The sequence below is a fragment of the Aulostomus chinensis genome, chromosome 5 (assembly GCF_037954235.1).
Source record: "Aulostomus chinensis isolate RoL2024-O1b breed Wild chromosome 5, RoL_Achi_v1.0, whole genome shotgun sequence".
Classification (NCBI taxonomy): Eukaryota; Metazoa; Chordata; class Actinopteri; order Syngnathiformes; family Aulostomidae; genus Aulostomus; species Aulostomus chinensis.
Genome location: NC_141324.1, coordinates 2,449,389 through 2,465,190, shown reverse-complemented (window position 1 = coordinate 2,465,190; position 15,802 = coordinate 2,449,389). Strand labels below are relative to the sequence as shown.

At 46.9% G+C, this 15,802-nt stretch overlaps 1 protein-coding gene across 3 annotated transcripts in view; it reads right to left on the bottom strand.

Annotated features, from left to right (window-relative positions):
• Positions 1–15,802, bottom strand: part of LOC147260878 (leucine-rich repeats and immunoglobulin-like domains protein 1) — a 39,673-nt gene that overhangs the window by 8,262 nt on the left and 15,609 nt on the right. For all 3 annotated transcript variants that reach the window (XM_086205113.1, XM_086205114.1, XM_086205115.1), the window contains exons 5-15: positions 13,003–13,140; positions 12,471–12,614; positions 11,011–11,154; positions 10,405–10,548; positions 8,623–8,766; positions 7,282–7,362; positions 2,620–2,691; positions 2,238–2,309; positions 1,957–2,120; positions 1,255–1,611; positions 407–688 (exon numbers count right to left, since the gene is read on the bottom strand). In XM_086205113.1, the coding sequence (XP_086061239.1) occupies positions 407–688; positions 1,255–1,611; positions 1,957–2,120; positions 2,238–2,309; positions 2,620–2,691; positions 7,282–7,362; positions 8,623–8,766; positions 10,405–10,548; positions 11,011–11,154; positions 12,471–12,614; positions 13,003–13,140 (1,742 nt within the window). The remainder of the gene's footprint in view (positions 1–406; positions 689–1,254; positions 1,612–1,956; positions 2,121–2,237; positions 2,310–2,619; positions 2,692–7,281; positions 7,363–8,622; positions 8,767–10,404; positions 10,549–11,010; positions 11,155–12,470; positions 12,615–13,002; positions 13,141–15,802) is intronic.

Here is a 15,802-nt window from a genome sequence, read left to right as displayed (position 1 = left end):
GTCACTCAAGAAGACAGAGGCCAAAGTCGGTCCTGGACACATTACTTGGTCAGGTGAATACCCGGCCCATGACCAGAGGGAAAGTGCTGTGAGGGACAAGGTGCTTGTCCACTTTGAACGCTTCCCACAGGACTAAACCGCTCCACTGGATTGTTGCACTGGGCATGAAACAGGGTTGGTTTCTGCACTGCAGAAACACACACACACACACACACACACACACACACACACACACACACACACACACACACACACACACACACACACACACAGAAAGCCTCGCACTGACTGATGCCCAACTGAGTGCTTGGCTGTGTGCAAGAGCCGGTTCTCAGAGATGTGGGGAAAGTATCCAAACTCAACACACGCCACCAACCAAAGACACAGCACAGAAACCAGTCCTTACCCAGGACCGTGAGTGTGGCATTGGCAGAGACAGTTCCCGCCCTGTTCTTTGCAGTGCAGCTGTACACGCCCGTGTCTTCTGGCTTGACGTTCATGATGAAGAAAACATCATCGCCGGGCATGACGTGCATGCGGCGCTCACGGGCAGCAGGGAAGTCTGTACCCTCGTCTTTCTGCCAGGCGACCTGCGGAGTCGGGTGGCCCTCGGCGGAACACTCCAGCCTGGCGGTTTGGCCCATCCTGATCGTGCTGTCCCCGGGAGTCTTCACGAAGGACGGCAAGACTGAGGACAAAAAAAAGAGGGGTGACTGAGACAGTGAAGACCCGCTGTAGCCTGTGTCTGCGTTGATGCGAAGTGGGTGTCTGCTGTTTCCATGTCTTTGCATACACACTGAGTGGGTGTGCCTGTCATAGCAGAGAAGAAGGCAGCGGTCTGGCACACAGTTAACGGAGACGCGACGCTACATGTACACTCCAGCTGCAAGACAGCCAAGTGACCACGCATAGAAGACACCGCCCCCGTGAGTTCGGACATGCAGTTCAATCAATTTGTCACCAATACCATTGCAGCAGAGATGGCGGCAGAAGAGAGAGACGACTTGTTAAAGGGGAAGAGAAGTCGTGGCTCATCCGTCAAAAGGCATGATTGTGAATCAGACAAGCAGAATGCAAAGAGGCGTTGTACTTGATGGAAGCAATGTCATCACACACATGCTAACAAATGGAGTGGCATGTCTTTAGATGCCTGTCTTGTGTGTTGCTCCGTTTCTAAAATGTGCAGCTCAGAAAGAGAGGAATAAAACTCCTCCAAACAGATAAGTTCTGACCTGAAGAAAGAGAAAAACCTACCGTTGACGATGACGCGGGCCTTGCTGGAGTAGGCGGAGCCAAAGTAGTTGGTGATGATGCACTGGTAACGCCCTTCATGGGCGAAGGTGACATGCCGCAGGTGCAGGATTGTGGTGTACTCAATAACACCTCTGGCCCCTCCCCCTACGGCATCAGATGTGGTGCCATGATGGGGGTCGCGCACGTGGGCGTACTTCTCCGTCTCCGCCTGGTGAAGAAGCTCCTGGTCCTTGCGCCAGGAGAAGGTCACGGGGGAGGAGCTGCTGCTTGCTGCCGTGCAGGTGAGACGCACGTTGCTACCCAGGACAGTCATCGCTGTCTCTGGCTGCACCGTGATCTGGGGCTTGAGAAGGTCATCTCGATGTAGAAAGAGGAGTGGCAGGAGGACAGAGAAAGGGAGAAAAGGCAGAGTTAGCAGTCGGAGAGAAAAGAGGTTCCCAGGGGGACGACTGAGATGACACCAGTTAGGACTTGATGAGTCTCAAATGGAAGCACAAAGCAAATATCTGGTCCAGGCTATACTCAAATGTTGCTCAGCAGGCGTCTGCTTGTGGAGCTCAGTGTGACTGGATTATAAAAAGACACAAGAGCAAACTCTGAACACGACACAAACAACATTTGCAAGGATAGAAATTACGTGGCCCACCTGTCCCTCCAACTCTGCTCCAAACAAACAAACGAGCACACACGCAAACTCCTCACCGCAAACAAAACTGCTGGATGGTGCCTGGAAGATGCTGGTACCCTTCAGGCTGTTGGGGTGGGCACAGGTGGCGTTGATGCCGGCCTTTAAACCACGTGACACCAACCACTCTGGGAGCCACCGGAGCCGGCAGTCACACAGGAAGCTGTCGCTCTGAAGGAGCCTGGGGAGGGGAAACGTGTGTTTCAGTGAGCAAGTGTACTGAACTGAGGGAGTGTGTTTCAGTGAGATTTGAGCCCAAAAATAATGTGTGTTTGTCTTTGAGAGTCAGACAACTCACAGACTTTTGAGGTTCTTCATCTTACTGAAGGCATACGGCTGGATGGAGTGGATAGCGTTCTCTCCCAAGTCCCTGTTGGGCCACAGCAGCTCATCAACAATGATCCATGATAACTGTCATCAGCAGGTGTCTGGCTTTTCTTAAAGCAGACAGGGAGATCTAGGAATCATGTCAGGAAAGACCTTTCAAAGAGTTCCATTTCTCTGACGAAATTCAATACGTGCTCCTTAACTCAGGAAAAATAGAGGCTTAAGTTGAGGTGGTGCTTCACAACGACACGATCAAACTGCTCACCACCCCCTCTCTGCCAGCTCCTCCCCTCCCTTACTCCCATCTCCAGTCTAGCGACAGGATGAGCTGCCGAGCGTTGTGGAATACTCACAGGTGTTCCAGGGTCTCCAGGCCGGAGAAGGCTTTCTTAGCCACCGACTTGATCTTATTTCCAAACAGAGTTCTGCCGTTTCCAAACAAGAAGGGTGTCCACAGATGATGAGAGACAGAGTGAGGGGGGAGCAGAGTGGGTCAGGGGATGAGGAAAGACAGAGAGAGAGAGAACAAGATGGGGAGAGAAGCACAATTAGCAAGACTGAAGCTGATAAGAGTAGGGGGGTTGAGGTATTGGAGATATGACCTGTGTGGAGATGAGCCAAGAGGCAGGGTGACTGGAAAGGTTGGGGGGGGGGGGGCACCTCGGCTCCGCACTGCTCTTCGAAGACCACTTTTATCTTGATTAGAATTTAACAGCAATGACCCAGCAGAGTTTGTGGGGATACCCAGTAGGGCTGCAACGATTAGTCGACGCTGTCCACAATGAATTCATCGTCGACTGTTGCCGCCACACGCGTTTCTCCAACAGAGTGAGGCGTCTCTCTTGATTATCATCTCTGCGAGAGTCGCTCATGCGCAGTAGCGTCTCTTCTCTGAGCGGGAACATAGAGAAATGGCGGCGTCAACATCAGGTACGCGCACCAAAACTTCTCAAGTCTGGAGCATTCTAGCCTGGATACGGCGAATAAAAAGACTACTAGCAAAGGTTGCTAAGCAGACCTTGGTGTCATGGCGATGATGCAGGAACATTTAAAGAAGCCGTCGGGCAGCTGAAGGAAGCGCAGCCTGACTCTCCTCGGTGAGACTCAAGTGACATTCAAGCAGGACGGTTTTAGGACACATTGGACATTTTAGAAGAGTGTTGTCACTATAAAAGAGAGCTCTAGCGTTATGAGACTGTGCCTGACACACGTGTTTTAAATGAATGAACTCAATAAAAGATGTGTTTTTCATTGAACCATCTGTCTTGTTTATTGTCATTTGACACATAATTAAATCAACTTCATGCTAAATTTAAGAAAAATAATAATTATCCGATGAGTCGACTGATCGTTTCAATAGTCGGTGACGAGTCACTATTAAAATAGTTGTTAGTTGCAGCCCTAATACCCCTGCGACCCTGCGAGTGTGTGTGTGTTTCCAGTGCACCGCACTGCAGCCTACTTTGAGACAAGAAGCCAGTTGCCGTTTGTCTGATTTGGGGTCCTAATCCCCTCGTCCACCCTCACCCGCGAACCCTAACCCCTCCCCTGTTTCTTTTGCGCCGTACCCTTGACTACACAGGAAGAGGAGACATGGTTGGCTGCTTCATAGTGAAGACCCCAGAGATGGAACTCAAATGTCTTGTCACTGGACGAGGGGGCCGCATTTTCAGATTGTTAATTTGAAGAAATCAGTGCCGTCACAGTCACAGCGGTGAGCTTGTCTTGTCTGGGTTTATTGTCTTGTTTATTTCTTTGTGTTATTTTTTAAGAATTAATTTCCCTCTCATTTCAGTGCACCAGCCTCTCCTCCTGTTGTCGTCCTGCATTCCCCGGTCCTGTCAGTTAGCGTCCGCCCCGCCCCCTCTTGTGTCTCATGCTGCTGATTCCACTCTCCCCTGTTACGCCCCGCACACCTGTCCTCCATCAGCGTGATTCGCTCCTCGTGTGTCTGTGTCTCTGTCTTCACCTGTCTCGTCGCAGAAGTGTTGTTCATTGCCGACCACGGAAGCCCCACTGTCACAGTTGAGTCATTGTTATCAAGTCAAGAGCTTTATTTTGTCATTTTTACAGTCAGGTAAGAAGAAGTTATTGTCAAGATCAGTTTGAGTTCAGAAGTTTGTTATTTTCTAGTCTTGGTGAGGTCACGTTGTGATTCATTTTTTATTGTAGTTTTCTCAGCCCTCCTCTGTTGAGTGAGCGAGCTTTGCTTTTTTAGCGTAGCATTTAGTAATGGAGTAGCCAGCCAGGCATAGATGGAGCTTTATTTCAGCCAGAGACAGTCGTCAGTTGCGCTTTACCTTTGGTAGAGTAGATTTGGTTGGATCTCTTTGTGAAGATCTTTTCCCCTTTCTTGAATTTGTTTTCTCCCCCTCTTGGATCGATAGCCATTAGCCCGGAAGTCAGTGTGTGTGTGTGTGTGTGTGTGTGTGTGTGTGTGTGTGTGTGTGTGTGTGTGAGTGCTTGTGCGCGTGAGAGGCTTTAGGATTTTTCATAGCCCGCTCCTCTGACTTTGGTGAACAACCAATAAAGCTTGTTCCTATACTGCAATCCTGAATCTAGGTCCTCCTTTGAGTCCGGTCCTGACAAGTGCACATGATTGAGGCAATATAAAAAGAACAAGACATTTACTTGGCTTATGGCTGCCTGCACGGCCCCGCCTCCATCCCATGTGGTGTCATTCGCAAGGCAGGTTTATTTGTACAGCACATTTCAGCAACGGGGCAATTCAAAGTGCTTTACAAAAAAGAAGCATAAAAAGACATTTAACATAATTAGAGAGAGTAAAGACAGAGAGAGACGTTCGACACAATTAGAAGAGTTACACTGCAGCTAAAGTCAAGTTAGAGATAGAAGCTGAACAGGCAGACAGACGTTACAGTGCAGTGAGACGCTGATCAGAGGCTCAAGTTTGATTTAATAATAGGCCACGGCAAACATAGGGGTTTTCAGCTGTGATTTAAAAGAACTGAGAGTTTCAGCAGACCTACAGTTTTCTTGGAGTTTGTTTCAGAAATGTGGAGCATAGAAACTAAATGCTGCTCCTCCGAGTTTGGTTCTGACTCTTGGGACAGAGAGCAGACCTGTTCCTGACGACCTGAGAGGTCTGGATGGTTCGTAACGTACCAGCAGATCAGAAATGTATTTTGGTCCTAAACCATTCAGTGCTGTATAAACCAGCAGCAGGATTTTAAAATCAGTTCTTTGGCAGACAGGAAGCCAGAACTGGAGTGATGTGATCTACTTTCCTGGTCTTAGTGAGGACTCCAGCAGCAGTGTTCTGAATCAGTTGGAGCCGTCTGATGGATTTTTTAGGGAGACCCGTGAAGACACCGTTACAGTAGTCGAGTCTACTTAAGATAAACGCATGGACAAGCTTTTCCAAATCCTGCTGGGACATCAGTCCTTTAACCCTTGATGTGTTCCTCAGGTGATAGGAGGCTGACTTTGTCATTGTCTTTATATGGCTGTTCAGATTCATGTCTCCATGACTACACCAAGATTTCTGGTTGGTTTGTGCTTTTTAACATAACAGATTGATGCTGAGCACTGACTTTTTATCGCCCTTCTTCAACTCCAATAACAATGACTTCGGTTTTATCTTTGTTCAGTTGAAGAAGATTCTGGCACATCCAATCATTGATTTGTTCAATGCACTTCCTTGGTGTTTGTATTGGGTTGTAGTCTCCTGGTGGTATGGTTACGTACATCTGTGTGTCGTCTGCATAATCATGGTAAGATATCTTGTAGTTTTCTATCATTTGAGTCAGAGGGAGCATGTAGATGTTGAATAGGAGTGGCCCCAGAATGGAACCTTGGGGAACCCCACATGTCATTTTTGTCCGCTCTGATGTGTAATTACTTACAGACACAAAGTAAGTTTTCTTTAAGTAGGATTCAAACCAGTTTAGTACTGTTCCAGAAAGTCCCACCCAGTTTTCCAGTCGATCTAGTAGAGTGCTGTGGTCAACCGTGTCGAAAGCAGCACTGAGATCCAGCAATTTTAGGACTGGAATACAGGCCGCTTTTAGGAAAATTAAGTCTTTGATGTTCGCCACCCCCCCCTTCTTTTTTCAGATCCTCTTTCTCCCATGCCTCGATTTGCCATCCTTAGGATGCAGCAGGCTGCTTCTGCCAACACATGGCAAAAAGGGTAGGGTCAGAGTACGGGGGTGTGTGAGGCGTTTGAATTTGATGACTGAATGCAGCCCTCAATTTCACCCTCAATTTTCAACAACAAAGATGGGGAAGGAGGGGACGGGAGGTGTGCAGGCTTGGAGGAGAAACAGAAAGAATCTTATTGGGGAGCAAAACCCCTGCCAGCTCTTTTCTCATGTTCTGTCTCTTTCAGTGGCGCTCACACAGGGAACCATCTTGGCTGGACATTGTCTTTTCATCCTTCAGGTTGGCGACAGTGCATGGACGCTCAACACCAGCAACTCCATGCCCACTGTAATTTCTCACCTAGCCAACTTAGTTGCCTTGATGGAAACATTGATGAGAAAACTGATACAAGTGATTCACAGCATCTCTGTCTTGAATCACAAGAAGCAGGCAGAACCCAGTTTGGCCATGAAGCTGAAGTGGAATGGAATGATATCATAAGATGAAAGCCAGATTTAACTGGACAAAAGCTGGCCTCTGCCTCCACAGAATGATGGGAATGAACACAAGTCTAATTGCAGTTTCTTGAGCAAGCCTTGTAAAGATGGAAGAGGGGCCCTCCAAGTCATCGCTCAGCGCAAACTAATTCCTTTCCAAGTGAAGTGTAGGGTCCTGAGGAGGGAGTGATCGCCAACTACTGAACACTCTGGCCTTAATTTAGCTGGCAGCAGAAAGAGAGTTGGGAATTGATAGGAAACTTTTGGATGAGGACAAATGAGACAGCTCTGTCCTGTTCCTCTGATGGTCTGTTCTGACGAACATCAGGACAGGGGGATGAAAAGAAAGGGTTGATGGCAAAAGAGAAAACGGGGGTTGGGGATTAAAAGAATAGAATGAGGAAATACACTCACAGCTTGTTGAGGCTGTCCAATTCTGAAAAGGCCCCTCTGGTATCCTCTACTGTGCCTGAGATGTCGTTATGGTCCAGCTCCCTGTGGAGAAGGAGAGAAAAGAGGGTTAGGATAAAAAAGACGGAAGGAGGGAGGATGAGAACAGGGACAGTCTGCCAGCAGTGAAGCGTTTCACTGCCCTGACAAAAGCTGGTCTGGAAGTCACAGGTTGCCCACTTGCCCACATTCCCTCCGTCCCCCCATCGTCCGTCCGTCCCTTGCCTTGCCCAAGTGAGCCAACCGCCCCTGTGGCCGAATTCGAGGGCAGCCTGGCTTGTTTGGAGCTTTCACACCCCAATGCAGGCTCCTGCCCCATGCCAGCACGACCAGCAGCACAGGCCCAATTAAAGCTCCCCCAGCTCCTTTTCAGGGCCCCGCCTTTGCCTCTCCTCCCCACCAGTGACTAGATTAGGTCTGCCTCAAAGACACAGAAACCAGGACTGAACAGAGGAGAGGGAGGGAGAAAAGAGATGCAGACAGACAGAGATGTGCGTGTACTGGAGGATAATGAGGAGATGGCAGAATAAACTTTGCATTGCCGAGAGGGAGAAATGAGCATTTCTTGTGCTTTGAAAAGGTAGAGCCAACACAAACAAAGTGGGCGAGTCAAAGAAATAGAAACATGAGAAAAAGCTGAGATCTGGCAGTCCCAACTCAGCTCTTGGTACCACCCTCTACTTTCTCTGTAGCTAGTTATCTATCACCCAGAATGCCAAAAAAAAAAGGGCCTCAAGCGTCTTGGCTCGTCACCCCACTGACAAAGAAGCTTCTCCTCTCTCACTGAACAGAAGCACCGCCAATAGGAACTTGGGAACCAAGACCCCAAGTCTTTCTCCTGGATTAATCACCTGATTCTTTCTTCTAGTCTGTATGTGTGAAAGGTGGATCAGACGGAAAAGAAACCCGCTGCTAAAAAGGGGCAGGAGGGGGTGTCCTCGAGGGAACTGGTGACACGGAACCTTTTAGATTCAAATTTGTTGAGAACCGGCGTTGACAACAAAACAAGACCAAACAAAAGAAATAAAGAGACAGAAGGTAGTTGCCACCGAAACCTCAACAGAAGTGATGCAAGAACACCTTGTAAAAGCTATGAAAATAAAATGAAACAGAGCAGCTTGTACTTTCTGATGTCAACTAAAGGGAGCCTGATATCAAATACCACAGAGCAATATTCAGACATCGCAGCTCTCACTGCTCTCCAAGTGGCACATCCCTTGATTGTCCGTGGGAGTGAAGCACTCAAGCGGGGGTTGTTTGGAGTGATTTGGGTCTGCTAATGGCAGTTGGGGGGGGTACACTCACAGGACGCGTACGGCCTTGAGACCTCTGAAGGCTCCCTCGGTGATGTGGCTGATGGAGTTGTGCCCCAGACGGAGGGTCTGGAGATCCCCCAGGACAGCCAGACTGCCTTCATCCAGACGAGTCAAGTTGTTGTATGACAGATTCCTGGAGAGAGAGAGACAGAGAGCAAGACAGACAGTGCAGAGGAAAGGAAGGCAGACACCAGGACAGAGAGAGAGTAGGAGAAAGAGAGAGTGGAAAAAGGGGGATAAAAGAGAACTGTTCTGTGTGAGGTCTGGAAGGAGATGTCAGGCTGGCAAAACGGTGAGGCAGCTCACATCTTTACACTTCAATTTTATGGCTGAAATTGTTTTTTTGGTCATCAAGTTTTTCCATTGTGACTTTATTTTCTTTTTCACAAATTGTTAACAGAGAATGTGCTGAGCAGACCTCACAGCTCAAGAGAGGTGCGAGGGTTTTGACAGGGAAGAAAAGAAATTCTTGGTTGGAGTTTTACATGTCTACAGCCTCCATTTATAAGCGTACTTGGGCACGTGGTAAACCCTCATGTGGCCCGCAGCCCGCACATACAAGAGCATCCTCATTCCTATTTTTCTTAACAGGCTAGAGAATATACAAATGGGATGAAAACATGACATGGACTTCCAAGATGTTTCACTTACTTTAGGAATTTGGTGAAAAAGACACCTAAATGCACTCAGTTTTATAAAGCGCTTTTCTACCTTAGCAGCACTCCAAGCTCTTTACAGCGTCGTCTCATTCACCCGTTCACACACTGACGGTGGAGGCTGCCATCCAAGGCGCCGACCTACCCATCAGGAGCAATTTTGGGTTCAGTATCTTGCTCAAGGACACTTCAACATGTTCACCGGGGTCGGGGATCGAACCAGCGACCCTCTAGTTACTAGATGGCCACTCTACCCCTGAGCCACGCCGCCCACATGCTGAAGAGGTCGCAATGGAACCACAGGTTTGAGAAGCAGGTAAAATTACAATACAACCCCTGGGGATGGTCATGCGTTCAAAGGAATTAACAAAGGGGACTTAGTTTGTGGCACCATCAGATTTTTTTAAAGTCTGTTGCCGAGTGAATGTGGTGCATTAATGATGAAACACGTGGCCGGTGATCATTTTTTCAGAATTTCTGCGGAGAACTTTCCCCCTGACCATAAGGTGACGGGTTTAGAGTTTTTGAGCATGTCTAGGCACTCAAAAAAGGTGACTCAATTGTCAAAATGAGTACCAAATATAACAATAATAATAATTATTATTATTAATAATAATAACAATAATAGTTTTAGGCATTCACACCTGGCGTTAAACAAGGTCTCACTACTTGTTTAACAACCTAAGAGCATATTTTGCAGATGAGCTGTTATTCTTTATAAATTCAGATTATAAATCACAATATATTCCATAATGGCATCTTTCAGACAGTTGTCAGAAGAAGTATTGTGCATTTTGTTGCCCTCCCTGTGGCCCTTGCTGTGCGTCAGGTTTGCTTGGCCAGTCACGTGTGGAGATGACCAGCTCAGCCTAACCCTAACCCTGGTAAGATAGCGTGACGGTATGGGTTGACTGGAGGACGGCCCGTTTAATTCCCCAGGAACTGATGGGAGGAAATTCTCATTCTTCAGCTGATGTGACCAGAATACAAGCCTTATTTTTTACATTAGACTAAAATGAAAGACTGTTTTTTTTGCTTGTCTCCTAAAGGGTTTGCAGGAGGACATCTGGCATGAAAGCTTGGGTGTTCAGGCTAATTTACATGCTGGTACTCACAGTTCCCTCAGCTTCTGGCAGAACTTCCATCCATCAGAATTGATGTGGGCTATTGAGTTGTTACTGAGGAAAAGCTGCCGAAGGGAAGTCAGGCCATACAGGGAGCCAGCGTTCACCTCAGTCAAGCTGTTGTGGTCCAGGTAGCTGCATTAGACATGGAGCAACACTGTGAGAATGAAGGGATCTGGATGCAGGGAACTGTAGGATAAAATCACAGAATGAACATTCTTGTGCAGGCTAAATCTGGAGGAACCACTTCTTAAAAAAAAAAAAAAATTGTAACCATGATGGTGTTATTTTATATGTAATTGCAAGAATTAAGCAGAGAATGTGAGATTGCAGCGATTGTCGGTACGTTCAAGTCAGGGTACAAAATTGTTCTTTTTATTTTGGTGATTAATGAGTACTCATTTCACAGTTTGTAACAGGTAGAGGCTTGCTCTCAGCTGACGTGCTACGCCCAGGTGTGTTAAGGAGAAGGGTTGGTTTTGGTATTAGCTGTGAGATGTTTCTGATGAAGATGTGTGCGCAAGAACTTAGTCTACTTGTTTGTGACAATTCCATTGATGTTCTGTTTCTTGGTTCATCTCTAATGGGGATGCATACAGGACTTTCATCTTGACCAGGTCCCAGAAGGCCCCGTCAGTCATCTTGCTGATGCTGTTTCTTTGCAGTTTGAGCACCTTCAACCGGGACAGACCTTGGAAGGTCAAACCCACCACCTGACGAATATGGTTCCTGTTCAAGTCACTGGAGGTTGGACGGAAAAAAACACAGAGGAAACACGGGGGAACATCTGTGAAACACTTGATCATACCTTCTGAACCGTTTCACAATAATGCCAACATTTAAATGCACAAAAACATTTTTCCTGTTGATTGAGGAATGTTTTGCTTTCATTCTCCATCACACCAAGGTCAAAACCAAAGGATTCTGTAGCCTGCATGCTTCATTTGGAGCATTTTCCTCTAATCTCATTATACTTGTATAATGACAATAAAAGGCATTCAATTCAATTCAGTTTTGCCATTAACAGCCCCCAGCTCAGCAGGCATTCCTCGGTGGTGTCTCTCCACCTGTCAGTCTTTTTTTTCTGCGTATAGAGTTTGTGCATTTAGTGTGTGTGTGTGTGTGTGTGTGTGTGTGTGTGTGTGTGTGTGTGTGTGTGTGCACGCGCGCACAGGCCCCCATGTTAGCAAATATAAACATCCCGGCAGGTTCTTTTGTGTCTAAGGTGCAGTATCACCGACGAGGGGCCACCTCTCCAACTGTGGACACCTGGGGAAACTGTGGGATCCTCTTTCTTTACTAGAGTCCCCTTTGCTCTCTAGACTGGAGTCACCGAGACACCGGATGGACGTTTGATTAAGACGACGAAGCATGGTGCTGGCAATAAACCAACTATTTGAGGATATAAAAGAAGGCACTAAATCACTGATAATATAGCCAGTCAGACCTTATCAATCCACAGAGGTAAAATAAGCACTACACGTTGAGAGTTTTAAAACACAAAGATCAAGGTGACCGAGACATTCACCCTAAGACCCCTTTCAAACTGAAACGCGTGTCAAAGCGGCTTCTTGTACCTGAGTTTGCTTGGTATTGGGGCACATTCAAGCTTCAAGCAGACCAGGGTCTGAGCTCCCAACAGGAAGACTGATCTTATTGCAGAAGCCAAAGCTTTATTGAGAGATGAGTGAGCAGCTCTCGCAGCCCAGCCCAGCCTGATTTTATTTATGTATTTATTTTCCAGAGCTTCCACAATGACGGCCTGACAGGCGGCACAGTGACAAAATCAGAATGCAACAGGAAGGTCGCGTGAAACCTGAGACAACGCAGGTTGCTTTTTTCACATTGCAGGCCAACCGAGCAGAGCCGAGGCAAGCCGCTAAACACCCGGGTCGCTTGTAGGTTTGGTGGACGCCGGTCAAAATGCAAAGTCGACCCTTTCAGAGTGCACAAACACCCCCGTTCATCCGCATTTTTGGTGCAGTGCGAAAGGGGCCTAAGATGCTCGTCAGCACTCCGACTCGCTTGTTAAATGGATGAAGTCCAGTGGTACTCACAGCTGGGTGAGCCTCGGAAGCTGGAAGGCTTTCACAGGAATCTGAGTGATGTGGTTCTGGCTCAGTCTCAGGACCTGCAGAGTGGAGCCCAGATGGTCCAGAGCACCGAGCTCCAATACAGTGATCTGGTTATTGCTCAGGAACCTGAACACAAAATTCCATGATCTTCATTTCTGCCTGTGTTCAGTAATGTTACTTACTTCTGTTTTCTTTGTTATTTTCCACCAATTTTATCAATGCACATTATTCAGCTTTGGTAGGGAGATTTGGGATATATATATATATATATTTAACAGTTTTTCTACCAAAATTATTGGTAAAATAAAATTCCCCTCAACAGAATTCTCATATATAGGATTGGACAGGTGTTGTATGTTTCCTGTTAATTTCTTTAAAATAATTCTATTTTCCATGTTGGGGAATTTGGACCTTTTTTGAATGGAATATTCCCAGGATTTTGCAGTCCATCTTCTTTGATTTGAATAGCTGCACTTGAATGATTTTCTGAGTTATGTACCATCGTCGTACTTACAAATCTCTGATCTGGAGGCCTTCGGGGAAAGAGTGCCCTCGTAGCTCCATGATGTCATTGTTGCTTAGGTCCAGTGTTTCCACAGAGACAAGTTCTCCAGTCCGTCCACCATCAATACCATTGATCTTGTTATGATGTCTGGAAAATAACAATCATCAACAGAGAAAGACACTTGAAAAGCCTTTAACAAAACCTGATAGCCTGTGGCTACGTTAGGACTAAGACAATTACAGAACACTGTGGGGATGGCTACGTCCCGACAAAGTGTAGAATTTGATCGACACCCTTCATCCCTAAAGTGGTCATTAGCTATTAGAACAATCTAATGATTGAAAAGTTACTTTTTGGGTGAATCTCTACATTATACCCTGTCTGACCCTCTCTGTCAACAGCATCAGCTCGTTTGGGCATCAGTGTAAACATTTAGATCACACAATCAGTGTTGAGTGTCAAGTTGTCGCTTCTTGGGAAAGCAGTGGCACTTGAGGCCAAGCAAGCGGCCCACAGAGACGGGTACCGTCTGAAGCAAGCACCGCAACAGTGCTCTCAGCGCATGGCCTGAGCGTGTTTGAAGCCTGCAAACACAATCATAATGTTCAGAAAAACGGATTATCAGACAGCCAGTGACACTTCTGATAAAGACTTTGCTTCACTCTTGTTCCCTTTGATGTCTGGGGGCTTTATTCACTCTTGATTCCACCTAATTCCAAATCTCATTCACGTGCACCGTTGACCGTCTGATTAGCCTGAGTCCAGCTCCTTTTGACACTTCTTTTGGTGTTTGCCAAGTGCATCAGCGGTTGACACTAGCATGCCCATTCTCCTGTTTGTGGTGTCATCTTTGGGGATGATTGTTTGGCTTGTCCATTCTTGTCTGAAGCTGGTAGGAGACTTATTCAAAAAATCAGATCATCCAGCCACCCATATGATTTCTACACTGAGCTGCTTGAAAGGTTCCCTTTGATGTTGCCGGGCTGGACAATGAACACAATGGGGAAAGTTCCTGCCACTCTGCTGTTGGTTTGTGACAATGATTTTTCTTTCCATTCTCGCACTTCTGCCAACTTCCTATGAACATGGTTTGTGAATACTAAATGCTGCTGTATTCAGTGAGGTGCAACAGTAGTGATAAAACCAGAAATTGTATCAACTGTTTTTAAATTCCTTGCACCTAGTCTTCCAAACGCACCACTTTCACACTCCAAGCAAATTCACTTCTTACTAAATATACGGGAAACTTCACATGTGGTTTACCAGACAGAATTTTTGGTACTGAATTTGTCATGAACATCAGTCCTTTCAGACCTCACCAGTATTTAGCAGTGTTGTGCCAACACAACCAGGAGAAGAGATTAATTCAGAGATTTTACAACTAATCTGAAGAAAGGACTTTCAGGCCTTCGAGGCCTAACACCCCTTTCTGAAGCCTGCATTAGGAGTGACCACACGCTCTTAAAACAAAGGGTCGTAAAAAGGGGATCATCTCTGGCCACTGACCCCCCCCAAAACTCGCGCCCCGCTTGCCCGGAAGTTCACGTGCCGCGACTCTATTGGCTGAGAGCCAGTAGGCCCCACAGGAAGTGACATCACCGGCCTAACCAAATAAAAGGGACCGGTCCAAGAAGGCTCGCCCTCTTCGGCTCGCCCTCTTCGGCTCTCCTCTTCGGTTCTCTTCGGACCTCTTCGCACCTTGGCCTGGAAGTACAGCGACGGCGAGAACTCCATAAGCAGACACCTCTCTCCCCCCGTCCACTCATCGAGACAAGACACCGTTGAGCCACACGACCCGCATGAACTGGTTCCCTGGTGAACGAAAGCTCGGCCAAGCTTGTTCACCCCTCCACCAGTAAACTCCAGCAGATCCTTGCAGGCTGCCTGCCGCTGTTTCTGCGAACCTCCGAACCGAGCCGACCCGCGCTCTGGATCAACAGAGATTCAATTCCTTATCGTCCTACCGGACCAAGTAAGGATTTCCCTAACTGGGCATTTTCTGGGCAGAGAAACAGCTTAGTTGTGTTTATATAGTGTCTATGAATGCACTGTTTTTGTGACGGACGTCCTGTGAACAGCAGATACTATTGTATGGCATTACGCTGTATCTACTAATGTTGATTGTTAATAACTGTAACGTTTCAAGAAGGTGCTACATAATATTGATTCTGCACAAGTGTGTTAACACACGTTTTTGGGTTTACTTCTGTCTTTCCTCTCTCTCTCTCTCTCTCTCTCTCTCACTGAGCCATTCGGCTTACTAACTGACTGCTCCGCGTTTTATACCTTCACGGTGCTAACTAGCGGCTAGCTGGCCTCAGCTGTTAGCCAAAACTGTTAGCCTCCACTGTCTACGCTAAGTGGTTGCTAGGCAACCAGGTTCCACCCTCCCCTCCTCCTTCTCTCCTTCCCACACACACGCACGCACACACACACACACACACACACACACACACACACACACACTCCTTCACTCACACGCTCACACATATCACTTTATATCTTTTGGTTAGATAGAGCCGTTATATCAACGTGTTGCTGATCGATTGATGCATTGTGTTTAATGAACACTTTTATTTGTAAGAGAGAAGTCGTAGTGTCTTTTGTGTACAAAACTGTGGTCACGTGTCCAAGTGGTGGCCAGCGCTCGGATCTCAAGATCAGAGTTGTCCCTATTTAGTTGATATTACTGAATATTGACTGTTTAGTGGATAAACTGTTTGAGACTGATCACTTTTCTCAAACTTGGTCAACATTTTAGTTTCCCTGAACTCATCAGGGTGGTGCCCTGAATAATTAATATTTAATA